A 12,996-nucleotide genomic window follows, 5' to 3' on the forward strand; every position below is an offset into this window, starting at 1 on the left:
CTTACTCTATTCCAGTCTTTGCCCACTTTCACACAAATGACGAGGCCAATATGTTTTGTTTGTTTTTTAATCATTAAGAGTTTTTGTACAAAAAGTGATGGTTTTTTTTCTTCATTTTAAAACACCAGGGTGTGGGGGAGGGATGCAAACAAATAACAAAAAAGATGCTTTTGTAACATTATTTTCCCTGTTTAGAAAGAAAAAAATCACTCCAATAGTATTGAAAAGTCCAAAGATGAAATAGTTTCATTTTCTTTTCCTAAGGCTTATAAAAGGCCCCCTGCCTGTTGATTCCATCCCTCTTTTGTGTCCAGTGGAGCCATGTTACTCTTCAGTGGCCCAGGGGTTCACTATTAAAGAAAGATCAGTCCAGGTTTCTGGGCACATGGCCTAAACAGGAAGATGGAAGCATCAGAGGATTAAAAACCTTTCCCCACAGAAATGTGGGCAAGAAGACACTTCCCTGAGCCAGCAGAAGGGACAGGTGCAGCAGCATTCCACACCCAGCGCAGAGGACAGCAGAGCCCTCGATGTCCCACTTCTGCTTCCGTTCCCTTTCTAGAAGATTGAAAAAAAGGTCAAAACCACATGCCTGTGGAGAAAGTGCGACATATGTTTAGAAATACTGGTATAGGGAACCAGGAGTAAGAAAAGCTTTACCAGCTTTTACTACAAATGGATGAAAGACATCAGGATCCCACCACCGCAAGGTAAAGTGACTTCCCTTTTCTGGAACCCCTATGGCACAGGAGTACCAATTTTCCTTTCCAACGGACTGGATTTCTGGATAGGCATTTTGGCTGTATGTGGACAGATAAGACCACAATCCTTAGCCCAATCACAGCTATACAGTCACTCCAGTTTCCACAAATGATGTGATGGTACCGTATAATCCTGTAATTGGGAAATTTCACATTTTTCCTGTCCTAATCCCAGAGGTGGGAGAAGCAAGTCTAGAACATCTCCAGGCTCAGACTAAACGAGAGTACTTGGACTGCAACCAAGTAATCACTGCAAAGTAGTTCCAAGCAGCAAGAAATACCAGATTCTCATGGAGGCTACTATAGGGTGCAGAATAACAACATGAAAGCAATCAAACCTGTATAAATAATGTTTCTTGGCATTTTTTTTTAATTAAAGAAATCCAGTGTCTCAAAAACTTGTGAAAATGTGTTTAAAAAACAAAGGGCCAGTGAGCCTGCCACACCATTTTGCCCATGTGTCTACTGTACCTTCTGATGTCAAGAGACAGTGCAAAAGCCTCTGTTTTCACAGGCCCTATTATATTAACTCTGACTTACAACTGTACCTCTCTAGAGAAAAAAACAGAAAATAAGGAACAAAGAGAAGGCAGTTTTACCAGTGAGAAGATGCAAATCAAAAGCAAACTGGAAAGCAAGAGCAATAGTAAGGGTGAGATGAGGGACTAGAGTTGAGACTGCTTGAGAAATTTGGCTGTGTAGCTTTGGTTTGGGGGACTGAGGAAGAGGCTGGACATATAAAGTGCAATCTACATTGGTAATAAATGGTCATCCCTTTCTTCTGACTCCTCCCCCAGCTGGTCATCCCCCACACCACGATATGCTGCAGGCACATTTCGAGGTTTAGAACGGCAGACAAAGTCACAGCCATCCTGTAGGGGGAAAAAAAAGAAGGAAATAATTCGCAGCATCCAACTTGAGGATATGAGAAAGTGTACTTACGGTCTAGGAATGTGGCAAGAATTGGTTTTCTACAGGGATAATGAGAAAACCTAAAAGATCTGACAATCAGCCTAAATTCAATTTGGGGCAACAGGAGAAAGTTTCTTATTAGGCCTCACCTTCTTTCCACCCAGGCCCTCTTAAAAGCTAAATCAGGTTTAGAAGAGCCCACCTGGTCATCAACAGTGTTGCTCTTTCAGCAATGTCTTACCAAGGCCAGAAACGGATGCTGTGCCACTTATTACTTTGTACTAGGGCAACTGTCTTGTTTGCTGGGACTTTTGTGGTTTTAGCACTCAATGTCCTGTGTCCCAGGAACCCCCTCAGTGTGAGAAAACCAGGATGGTTGGTCACCCAACCTTGTTTGCAGGCTACAAATTCAACCAGCTGCCCTGTTACTTACTGCTACCAGATTGCCAAGATCTTGCCAGAAGGCTAAGTGGGGAAACTGCTCCATTCCTTTGGCTCCCACCACCAGTCGCTGGTATAGGAACCCCCCAACAACATAAACAGCAACCAGTGATGCAAACCTGTAGAGAAAGAAAGACATCTATACTTAAGAACTCGGAAATTGTAAAAACTCAGATAGGATAACCTCTGTATTTATTGTCAGCTGTTTCCTAAGATACATTCCCTGAAAAGGAAAAATGAGTAGTGATACTAAATGAAAATGGTAACTCTTGGAAAACCAGTTAGAGTGCTGTCAGTCCAAGAGAAGCGAAGGCCCAGACAAAATGTGACAGCGTGTGATTCTGACTATGGCCAAGAATAATCACCATTAAGTATATGATTCCATTTCTCTAAAAGTTCTCATAATCTAATGAAATAATATAAAAATTGCCTAGTCCTCCAGTAGGGGAAAAAAGCACCTCCAAATGCAAATCTATACCGGCAACTAAACATTAAATCTCATTTTTCAAAAACTTGCATAGTCAGAATTTTTTTTTTTTTTAGACGGAGTTTTGCCCTTGTTGCCCAGGCTGGAGTGCAATGGTGCGACCTCAGCTCACTGCAACCTCCACCTCCCAGGTTCAAGTGATTCTACTGCCTCAGCCTCCCAAGTAGCTGGGATTACAGGCATGTGCCACTGTGCTGGCTGATTTTGTATTTTTAGTAAGAGACGGAGTTTCATCATGTTGGTCAGACTGGTCTCAAACTCCTGACCTTAGGTGATCCGCCTGCCTTGGCTTCCCAAAGTGCTGGGATTACAGGTGTGAGTCCTGTGTCCTGGCAGAATTATTTCATAGCCAGAGGATTTAAAAAGTCATCCCCATCAATTACAGTGTAACATACACACATACAATTTGTGCTTATGTACCACCATATAGTTACTAACCTTAAAAACAAAAGGAAGGAAGGTCTGTTCTGATAAAGAAAGGCATACTCACGTGACAAGTAAGATAGAACCCACACTGAGGTGGGAGATCTCTGGGGAACAGGCCAGGCTGCTATCCATCTCAAAGAGGTAGAAACAATCTTGGACTTTGCCACGCTCCTCAGACACAGGGTTAAAATTGTCCTGATGATGAGATGGCATAACACATTTAGGTGAAGTGTTCTGACTCCTATCCAACAAAATAAAAAACCCAAAGAACATCTGCTCCTTCCTGGTTCAGCAGACTATTTTCCATGAAGATGCGTGTCTGACACAGAGAAACGGAGCTCCTAGTTTTCTAATGTCCATCCCAATGTATCGTGTCCCCTCTGGATATTCTCCCCAACCTCAGGTCAGTCCTTTCAATCTCCTCCCTCGGCTTAGACAACACAGGGTGCCTCACCGCTAGGGTGTGTCGATTGCAGGAGATCATCACCACTGCACGACGCTGCTCCTTGCCACAGTGGTTGTCATATTCATCACCCCCTTTATAGATCAGCATGATCCAATTACCTGGGGAGGGACAGGGAAAATGGAGCTATGGGGTGGGGGAAAAGCAGAGGTGGATCTGGGTGGTATGGCAGAGTGGAATTGAGTAATTCATTGCAATTGGTTATAACTAAACAACCCTCATCAGTACGAACTCGGTATACCAGAAATGCCAAGCTAAACTTGTTTGCTTACAAAGACTTGTGTTCCCTTAAGACAAGAATCAGATATTCATTTAAGAATAATCTTAATTTTTAACATTAAAGGTAGGCAACTGACAATGCAAAACCAATTATGATCCATACCTTAGCACTGATTCATTTTCTGAATACGTTCTAAACGCAAAAAAAGAGGTTCCATACAATTGCTGAGCAGCAGGGGTAAGCCCATCTAAGATTTCAACTTAGCCCCAGATAAATTCAAAGTGGATATTTAAGATTGGAATGCATATCTCTTCTTTAGTATTTACTGTGTTCAGTTCTTTTGCAAAATATCATTTGATTCAGTAATTGTAAGGTGAATAAGGTAAAGATTCTGCTCCTAGTTTTGCATATGAGAAAACGAGGTCAAAAGGTGATACGACTTTCCAGTCACAGGATTAGGAAATAGGAGGAGAACCTGGTCACATGACCCCTAGCCCCAAACCCTTTTGTTACTTTTTTATTGTATTATTTACCAGAAGTAAATAGCTACCCTGTATAACTTAGTTATTTATCTGTATGGGAGGGAATTGGACCATAGGTGCTTACATGGTCCTCTCCAGCAATATAACTTTTAAGAAATATCACCACCATAGCACAAAAATCAGTGGGTAAAGTTTTGCAGACCGAGTAGTTTGCAAAAAAAAGTTTGAGCTCTTAAAATTTAACTGGTAAACTTTGATTAATTTGATGAAAAGTGGTGGTGGGGGTTGGTATTTTTAAGTCTAGTGTGAAACTCATTAAAAGTATTTGGGTGAATAAAAGGACTCTAGGCTACAGGACTCTGGCTAGAGTTGGCTGGGCGCAGTGGTTCATGCCTGTAATCCCAGCACCTTGGGAGGCTGAGGTGGGCAGATCACGAGGTCAAAGATCAAGATCATCGTGGCCAACATTGTGAAACCCCGTCTTTGCTAAAAATACAAAAATTAGCTGGGTGTGATGGCACACACCTGTAGTCCCAGCTACTCAGGAGGCTGAGGCTGGAGAATCGCTTCAACCCAGGAGGCTGAGGTTGCAGTGAGCCGAGATTGTGCCACTGCACTCCAGGCTGGGTGACAGAGAGAGACTCCGTCTCAAAACAAAACAAAACAAAACAAAAAAATTCTGGCTAGAGTCTTCATTTTGCGTAAGTTTTTCACTAATTTTAATGCACAATTGTCCTGAGCTGTGGCTTACAGAGGAGCTGTAGAATTAGGCATCCTGTGGTATATTACAGTCTCAGGTGTGCCGAACCACACGTATGATATGCTGAAGACACTAGAAAAGGCCAAGACATACAGGATTGTCAGAGAGATTGATTTGGGATCAATTAGTCCATCAATGGTAGGAAGGGGAGTTTTCTTACTTCCGTTGAAGATGTGAGTCTCGTTGAGTCTCCCTACCACTGTCTCCTTCCCATTACTTTTGTTGATTTGCACCAGGCCTGCCCCAGAAGTGTGGTTGCCAGCTTCCCGGCACACCCTGAAGATGTAGATGTATGTCTCTGAACCCTGGCCCACAGTGCTCTCAAAGCTGTAAAGAGAAGTGGGAAGAAAGAAGAGGAGAGTTACCAGCTATCAGCCTCAGGAATAACAGCATCCCTTTCCTTAATTAAAACAAAACAAACAACATGCTCGATTTACTTATTTGAGGTCATGGCTGAGTATCTGTTTAATTTTAAGATATTCATAACCTTGACAGACCATCCTTATTGCTGATGATGAATTATTAAAACACACCACCCAAGATAGCTCAATATTCTAGTTATTTTTAGAATGCCTGTTAATAACCATGTTCCAATGAATAAGGGTCCATGTTCATGGGATAGTCTCGTTTCTTAGGGACCAACTTCAGATTTATATATCTGAAGGTTCCTGACACTTATAATGACATGTGTCGGCCTAAATATGTTTATCTGATATTTCTAAAGTCCTATTATATGTAGGTGTCAAATAATGCTTAAATTTCTACAAGCTGGTCTCTTGGATCCAGTCTTGGAAATAGCTACACTTCTGTGAAAGATGAGAAAACTGCACATGGCAACTAAAAACTGGGCTGAGAATTTGCTCTATATCATAAAAGAGAGCACATTATGAAATAAAATCAGTAAGAAGAAAAGACTTTAACATAAATATTTTCTCAAGCTCGTTAAGGTTCTTCTCATTTACCTTTTATTAAACAGTGGTTTCAGCCTCTTCACTAGAGCCAACTCTTTCTCTGACTCTTTACCCTTTTCTCCTACCAAGTCGCAAGTTTTTTCTTCTGTCTGCCAGGATTCTCTCACTGCCACAGCCAGGAGTAGTAGTAGTAGCAGTCCAGTCCTCCAGCAGCTGTAGAAAGGGAACATCCTTTGGGAGAGAGAGTGTGTGTTGGGGAGGGCAGGTAGGATCAGGAGAGAGGGGAAAGAGATAAAGCGTATGAATGTGTAATAAATGGATGGTATTTTGATTATCCAGAAAGTACAAGATTCTCTGGCATATGCAACACATAGTACACTTTAATATCTCTGTAACAAGAGCATCTGCAGCAGAAAACTCATTTATATATAACTTTTAGTCTAATGTATAGATGAGTCTTTCAGAACAAACTACAAAGTTGGGAAGAGGGAAATGAAAGAACCTAAAAAAGAATGATGACAGCTTGGGTGGAGCCATCCTTGCCTCTTTACTGTTTGATGGCTTGATGTAGTCCTCTGAAACCTCTTCGGCCTCTACAGGTCACAAATCTCAAGGGTTTCTAGACTTCCAATAAGTAGAGTTGTCTTTTACGCTACAAATCAATGACAACAAATTGGGGATCACCAAGCCATTTTACAATTGAGTAAATTCAATTCACCTGCTGCTCTAGGAATGAAAACACACAGACAGCTCTCTTTCCCAAACTTACTAGACTGGTGCAAAGGTCACTGTGGTTTTGGCAAAAAAAAACCACCAAAACCTAACATTTTCTTTTCTCTTATACATCTTCATACCCAGGGCAGACTGATTTACCCTTGCAAAACACTTCACTCTGGTATCTGTTAATGATCCCTCAGGCCATTGCTACTTGTTTATTCCAAGAGTATCACGGACAATTTCCTGATTTAACTCTTCTAAACTTTTCTCACTTATAATAAAATGCTGCAAGTCTGGCCTTTGGTTTAAATATTCTTTAAAGTTCTCTAGTTCTTTTTCATGCGGGTCCACTTACTCCACCGCATTTTTAAAATATAAAACTTGAAACAGGCAGCATTTTCATGGGTACTAATGAGTTTGAAGATGGGAAAATGGAAGCTCCAACCTTGACCCTGAATGCACTTTCCCCATTCCCCTAAACAACCTAACATCTGACCTTCTATTTCCCACACCCCACTAAAGCAAAAAATTCTGGGAAATTGTCTACCTGACTTCCTGTACCCCAAACATCAATTCACTACTGTAATATTATGGTAGTTTCCATAGAATAATCATAGCTAACCAAGAGGTCCAAGGCCCTCATAACACATTTAATGCACTGAAACCACACAACAGCAGGAAACAATAGACTACTGCCTTGGGCCAGGTGCTGTTCAAAGCACTTAACATATATTAATTAACTAATTAATCCTCACAACCTTATGAGTAAATACAATTATTGTTGCTATTTTACCAGTAAGAAAACTGAGACACAGCTAGTGGAGTGAGCCAGAGAGTCTGGCTCCAGAGCTCATGGTCTGTGTTTAACCACTACATGTATATTTCTACTATGTGCATAATAATTTTTTGGAGATGAGAGTAGGCAGCCAAAACTGTGGGGTTTTTTTTTTTTTTTCTACTAAGAAGTGAAGGGGAAGTGATTCCTCACACAGTTGACTGAATAGGAGGTGAAATAAAGAACTCAGACCTCCAACTCTCACCTTCCCTAAGTTAACCCAGTGCTCAACACAACTTGACCAGCTGACTCACTAAAAAGAAATAGGAGACTCCTTCTTCTAGACTGACTTAGCCTGCCATTTTCCTTTTTTTTTTTTTTTTTTTTTTTTTTAAGTAGGAGTTTCACTCTTGTTGCCCAGGCTGGAGTGCAATGGCACAATCTTGGCTCATCACAACCTCTGCCTCCGAGGTTCAAGTGATTCTCCTGCCTCAGCCTCCCTAGTAGCTGGGATTACAGGCATGTGCCACCACCCCCAGCTAATTTTGTATTTTTAGTAGAGACAGGGTTTCTCCATGTTGGTCAGGCTGGTCTCGAACTCCCGACCTCAGGTGATCCGCCCGCCTCGGCCTCCCAAAGTGCTGGGATTACAGGCATGAGCCACCGCGCCCGGCCTACCATTTTCCTTTACAGTCTCTCAGGACCTAATTAAAAACTGACAGTTGATGATTTCTTTTCCCAAATTAGAACAAGGAATCTCACAAAATTAGGAAGAGATGAAAGGTTAACACCTCAGCCATTAGCTGAGTTGGACTATCTTTCATTTACTTATTATTCAAAAAGTTACGATAATAAATTTATACTGTATTCTTTCCTGCTTAAGGCTTGTCTTTAAGCTGCTTCTCTTTGATTCAGTGGCATATGCGCTAAATGTTTTCCCTAGGTTATGTTCATTAATCTTCACAACCCAGAAAAATAGGTATAATTTTTCATACTTTAAAGATGAGAAAACGGATGCTTTACAGAATTACTTGTTAAATTACTTGCTGTACATTACACAGCTATTAAATGTGTATGAAGTTACTGGGGCAATTTAGACGATTCGTGGCATAAAGATAACTGCTGGAAAACTTATAAACATAGGGTGCAACAATCAGGAAGAGAATGAAATGGAAGGGCTGGGTAGCCCCCTTTTAATATGCTACAATTCGATTCTCAAGGTACAAGAGTTTCTCTATATACTTTGGAAATAAGGAGCAGGATTTTATGATCTTGAAAAATCTTTCAATTTTCTTATTCTCTAACGACATATCTATTTTATTTGGCAATGCTAAAAATTATCCTTTATTAGGGTGGCCAGTGACTAAGCCAGCAACTGGAAAGCAGCTTTCACCACTGGGCCTCTGTAGCACTCACTTCCCCATCTGTTCAGACAGCCAGGGCCATTTTCCAGTGGAATTTCTACTGTTTTCCCGCTGGCTCCTTTCTGATGTAGCAGTCCTTATCCCTTTTTCTCCAGCAGCCTACATGTTTAGAAAAGCAGCCTCAATTGGCTAAAAGGCCTAATGCTGAAAGAACTCAAGAGAGAAGGAGCCTCAGAGAAGTAGCGGCTATGTCCCAAGAGCGGAAGCTCCCCACAAGGAGGAACACAAGATAATCCGTCCATCAGCCATTCTTCCCCACACCACAGTCGCATCCCCCTCAAACCTCTCCCAGGGTGCCAGAAATTCTCGCTCTGTCTAGTGTCCCGACTTTCCAAGCGCTTGTAGCCATACCTTCTCCAAATGATGCCACTTCACCTCCCACCGTGATGCAGGCCAAAATTCTTCCTACAAATAAATCCACGAACACCTCCAACGGACTCCATACTTGGGGTATCTTCCTTTCCCTGCTTTCTAAATATCGTAAATCCCCTCTCTGGTCTTGGAAGTCCTTTCTCCCTTATACCTTTCGGAACTCCGTGACCCTCCGCTCTCACGCCTCCGCCTCCGCCTCCATTCTACCCTTAGGGCTCCTCAGCCAGATCTTTGGCTAGACCCATGGTCAAGGGAGACTGCGATTCCGGCTCCTGTCATAGACGCTTAAGTGTGAGCGCACCCCAGCCCGCCTCCTCCTCCACGCCCCTCACACTCACGTGTCGTGGGAAACTGGAGTAGCCAAAGCTCAGAACCCCCAGTGAATACCCTTCTGGGGATGGGAGACGGGGCCAGCTAGGGGCCGGCCGCAGACCCCGGTCCCAGAGCTAGTTTCAGAGGCCAGCGTTCCCCCTAGCGCCTCGCTGTGCCCCACTCTGGGAACCGGAAACAGGAAGCGCCAAGAGGCCACTGGGCAACCGCTCCTCCCACCAGACCCCGCGGCATGTGACCATAGAACCATTTCGCCCCTTTCCTCTTCCCGGCCTCCCTGATAATCTTAAACTCTGATTGGCCAGTATTCTGGGACTTTAGCTCCGCCCTCGTTCCATCAGCTCCAATCACTATCGAGGTTGTCGTTTCGCTTTTTCTGGTTGCCTTTCTTTCAATGGGGTCCCAGAGTGCCACTTCCATGGCTTCTCGGCTCGCGCACCCCGGTCACGCGGGGTCACGCGCCTGACCGCTCCCGGGTAGGGTTCAAGTGAAGAGGGTGCCAGGGGCAGGTGGCGGAAGCGGAAGTTACGCAGGCAGCTCGCCCTCGGGCTCCGCGGGAGTTGTAGTTCTCACGCTAGGTCTCCTCCGGGCGCTTCCCTAGCCCGTTCGCCGCCTGAGAGGGACGCTGTTCCGCCGCGTGCAAGCTTCGAGTCTCGACTCCACTGTTGACCCCTAGACGAGAGTAGTGCAGCGACGGGGCCGTGATGTGCGTCCTGGCTTTCTTAACGACACCTCTTCTCTGTATTTCCTTTTTCCAGTTGAGTACCTTGGGGTGAATTATTATTGTTACTGTTATCTCTGTCGTTCCTTACTGCCTCGTGGTATATTGCTTGATAAGCATGCTCTGCAACCACCTCTGTTCGCCAGAGGTTACTTCTGCAAAGTAGGAAGAAACGAGCAACACGATGGTAATCTTTGCGCCTTTGCTAAGATCTTTTGTAGGTTCCTTATGTCTTATTAGCCACTTGTTGAAGTCCTGCTCGTTCTTAAACTCTGTTCAAATGTTATTGCTCCTGTAACTTTCTGCATTCACTCTCTTCGGAATTAACCATTTCTTCCTGTGGACCCTCGCTTGTGGCTTGTACCTGGCTTTAGCATGTTTTCATTCCGCTTCCACTCTTACGTTGCTTTTATGTGTGCCTCTCTGGCTCTATGCAGGTGCCTGGATTTTTGATTCTTACCCCTCTCATTAGAACTACTACAGTGTTTTGAGTCTAATAATAATAAAAGCTAATGGATGCGTATCTCGGTGGTGCCCGGCACTTTTGTAAGTGCTTTAAACGATAGTTAATTCACTTGGGCTTCACACCAGCCTTATGAGGAAGTATCTTATCCCAAGTTTACAGATGAGTAAATTAAAGCAGATAGAAGCTAAGTAACACTGTGGGTCCCACAGCTATTAAGTTATGGAGCCAGTATTTAAATAGTCTCCATAATCCATGCTCTCAAGCACTACGCTGTACCTACTGTATGCTATTCTGCATTTCTTTGTTTATTAGTAATACGTTCAGTTCAGGCTAGCTAGTAATCATACCTGGGTTGGATGTTGCCCCAATAAAAAAATAAAATTTAAATTTTTTCTTTCTGAAAATAAAAATAATTTGTGATCAGCTAACACAGAAAACGACAAAACAAAAATCATACATAAACTCACCAGGAGGGTGTGTATTTCCTTCATGAATATATGTTGTTTCCTTTTTTCAAAAATGTATCGGTCCCACACTGTGGCTCATGCCCGTAATCCCAGCACTTTGGGATTCCGAGGCAGGAGGATCACTTGAGGTCAGGAATTCAAGACTAGCCTGGGCAACATAGTGAGACCCCTTCTTTCCAAAAAAAAAATTAGCTGGGCTTGGTGGTGCACACCTGTTGTCCCAGCTGCTTGGGAGCCTGAGGCTGGAAGATTGCTTGAGCCTGGGAGTTGGAGGCTGCAGTGAGCTGTGATCGTGCCACTACCCTCCAGCCTTGGTGATAGAGTGAGAACCTATCTCAAAAATATATGTATATATCAAATATTTTTCCATATCCTTGACTTTACAAATAAACTTTTTAATAGCATAATATTTAGTTCTATGCATTGCTACGTAACCAATGACATTAATGTTGAGCATTTAAGTTATTTCTACTGACTTACTTTTTATCAAGTAACTCAACACAGCTTTACTGAGCAATTACTATGTGCCAAAACCACATAATATATAATATAGGTCTTGGGGATGCAGCAGAGAAGAAAGACAAAAATCCCTGTTACAATCCATTCTAGAATTGATGTTCCTTTGTTGGTTAATTCAAGTTTTGATTTCAGAAATCTTGCCTCTTGGTGACTCTAGAATAGTATTGGGCTGGAGGGGAGGAAATGTTCATGTTGGAAATGGGGAATGGGCCAGAAATGCAATTGAGTAGGTTGACTAACTTGTCTGCTGTCAGAGTGGAAGCAGGGGTAGTTTCTCTTTCCAACCAGAGGCAAACAACCTGGGTCACTTCCTTGCTTCTCAGACCTCAGTGCCCTTTCTGGGTGCTTTCTGTGTTAGAACTCTCACCTCTGAGAACTGAGCTCAGGGTTCTTGCTGGGGCAAAAATTGAAATGAGCAGAATTTTTTTTTGTTTGTTTGTTTGCATTTCTGGCCTGCCTCCTTTCTAGCCTCATTATTAACAAGCACACTCCCCACAATAAACCTACACCCACACTGCCTTCTCCCACACAAGGTAAATTGTTCACCTTGTTTAGAAAGCAGTTCTAGGATTGTTGTTCTGAAATCAAATGGGAAGGATGCCTCCTGTTCTGTATAATCATAAGAGAGGAAGGTAACTAACAGTCCTAGAACCTCAGCTTCCCAAGTAGCTGGGACCACAGGCGCAAGCCACCATGCCCAGCTAATTTTTGTATTTTTTGTAGAGACAGGGTCTCACAGTTTTGCCTAGGCTTGTCTTGAACTCCTAAACTCAAATAATCTGCCTGCCTCAGCCTCCCAAAGTGCTGGGATTACAGGTGTGAGCCACTGAGCCCAGCTCAGATGCTTTTCAAAATGATCATGTTTACCATATTTCAAGGACTAAATATAGTTTTTGGTAACTTTCAATTTTAATATATTTATCATTTATAGAGAAGATGCAAGGATAATACAAAGAACTCTGGTACACATTTTACCTTAATTCATCTCTTCCCCCTCCATATACATTAGTTTATTTTGAACAGGTTGAGAGTAAACTTCCATTACCACTAAATATATCAGTGTGTATTTGCTAGAAACAAGGACATCCTCTTATCAAAATCAGGAACTACAGTATTAATACAATATTACCAAATCCATAGTCTGTATTCAAAATTTTATCACATGTTTCAATAGATGCTCTGTATAGTTACTTCCAATTTCCCAACAATCACAGGAGCCAAGCCAGAGTCACACATTGTAATTAGTTGTCATTGATCTTACTTGACTTTGAAATTTTGATAGGTACTGGCCACTTGTTTTGTAGAATGTCTTTCATTTTGGTTTTGTTTGATATATCTGATG

General features: G+C 42.6%; 2 protein-coding genes across 8 annotated transcripts in view; one reads left to right on the forward strand and one right to left on the reverse strand.

Moving 5' to 3' along the window:
- Positions 1–53: 53 nt before the first annotated feature.
- M6PR (mannose-6-phosphate receptor, cation dependent) lies at positions 54–9,684 on the reverse strand. Of its 6 annotated transcripts, none has more exons than XM_063712010.1 (8): positions 9,490–9,684; positions 6,366–6,515; positions 5,915–6,094; positions 5,113–5,279; positions 3,482–3,591; positions 3,092–3,222; positions 2,107–2,233; positions 54–1,633 (listed from the first exon to the last, which is right to left on the reverse strand). In XM_063712010.1, exons 2-8 carry the CDS (start codon positions 6,398–6,400, stop codon positions 1,511–1,513), a joined length of 873 nt encoding a protein of 290 aa, XP_063568080.1. In that variant the 5' UTR covers positions 6,401–6,515; positions 9,490–9,684; the 3' UTR covers positions 54–1,510. The 6 variants fall into 6 exon arrangements, with proteins under 6 accessions (XP_063568080.1, XP_009245686.1, XP_063568081.1 ...); XM_009247411.4 differs by having other exon boundaries at positions 6,407–6,515; positions 9,490–9,665; XM_063712011.1 differs by lacking the exon at positions 9,490–9,684 and adding an exon at positions 9,131–9,457.
- Positions 9,685–9,724: 40 nt separating this feature from the next.
- The window catches only part of KLRG1 (killer cell lectin like receptor G1), a 65,111-nt gene continuing 61,839 nt past the window's right edge, over positions 9,725–12,996 (forward strand). For both annotated transcript variants that reach the window (XR_010135713.1, XR_008511814.2), the window contains exon 1: positions 9,725–10,238. The gene's annotated coding sequence lies outside the window, so the exon portion shown is untranslated. The remainder of the gene's footprint in view (positions 10,239–12,996) is intronic.

Source organism: Pongo abelii, chromosome 10, assembly GCF_028885655.2.
Source record: "Pongo abelii isolate AG06213 chromosome 10, NHGRI_mPonAbe1-v2.0_pri, whole genome shotgun sequence".
Lineage (NCBI taxonomy): Eukaryota > Metazoa > Chordata > Mammalia > Primates > Hominidae > Pongo > Pongo abelii.

Excerpts from the sequence above, each read along its gene's own strand:
- M6PR (XM_063712010.1), bottom strand. The coding sequence starts at position 6,400 with ATGGCTCCACCCAAGCTGTCATCATTCTTTTTTAG. Across the intron at positions 3,223-3,481 it reads GCAATCGACACACCCTAGCG|GACAATTTTAACCCTGTGTC; the intron begins GTGAGGCACCCT and ends TCTCATCATCAG. Across the intron at positions 2,234-3,091 it reads GGTTCTATCTTACTTGTCAC|GTTTGCATCACTGGTTGCTG; the intron begins GTGAGTATGCCT and ends CTTTCTCTACAG.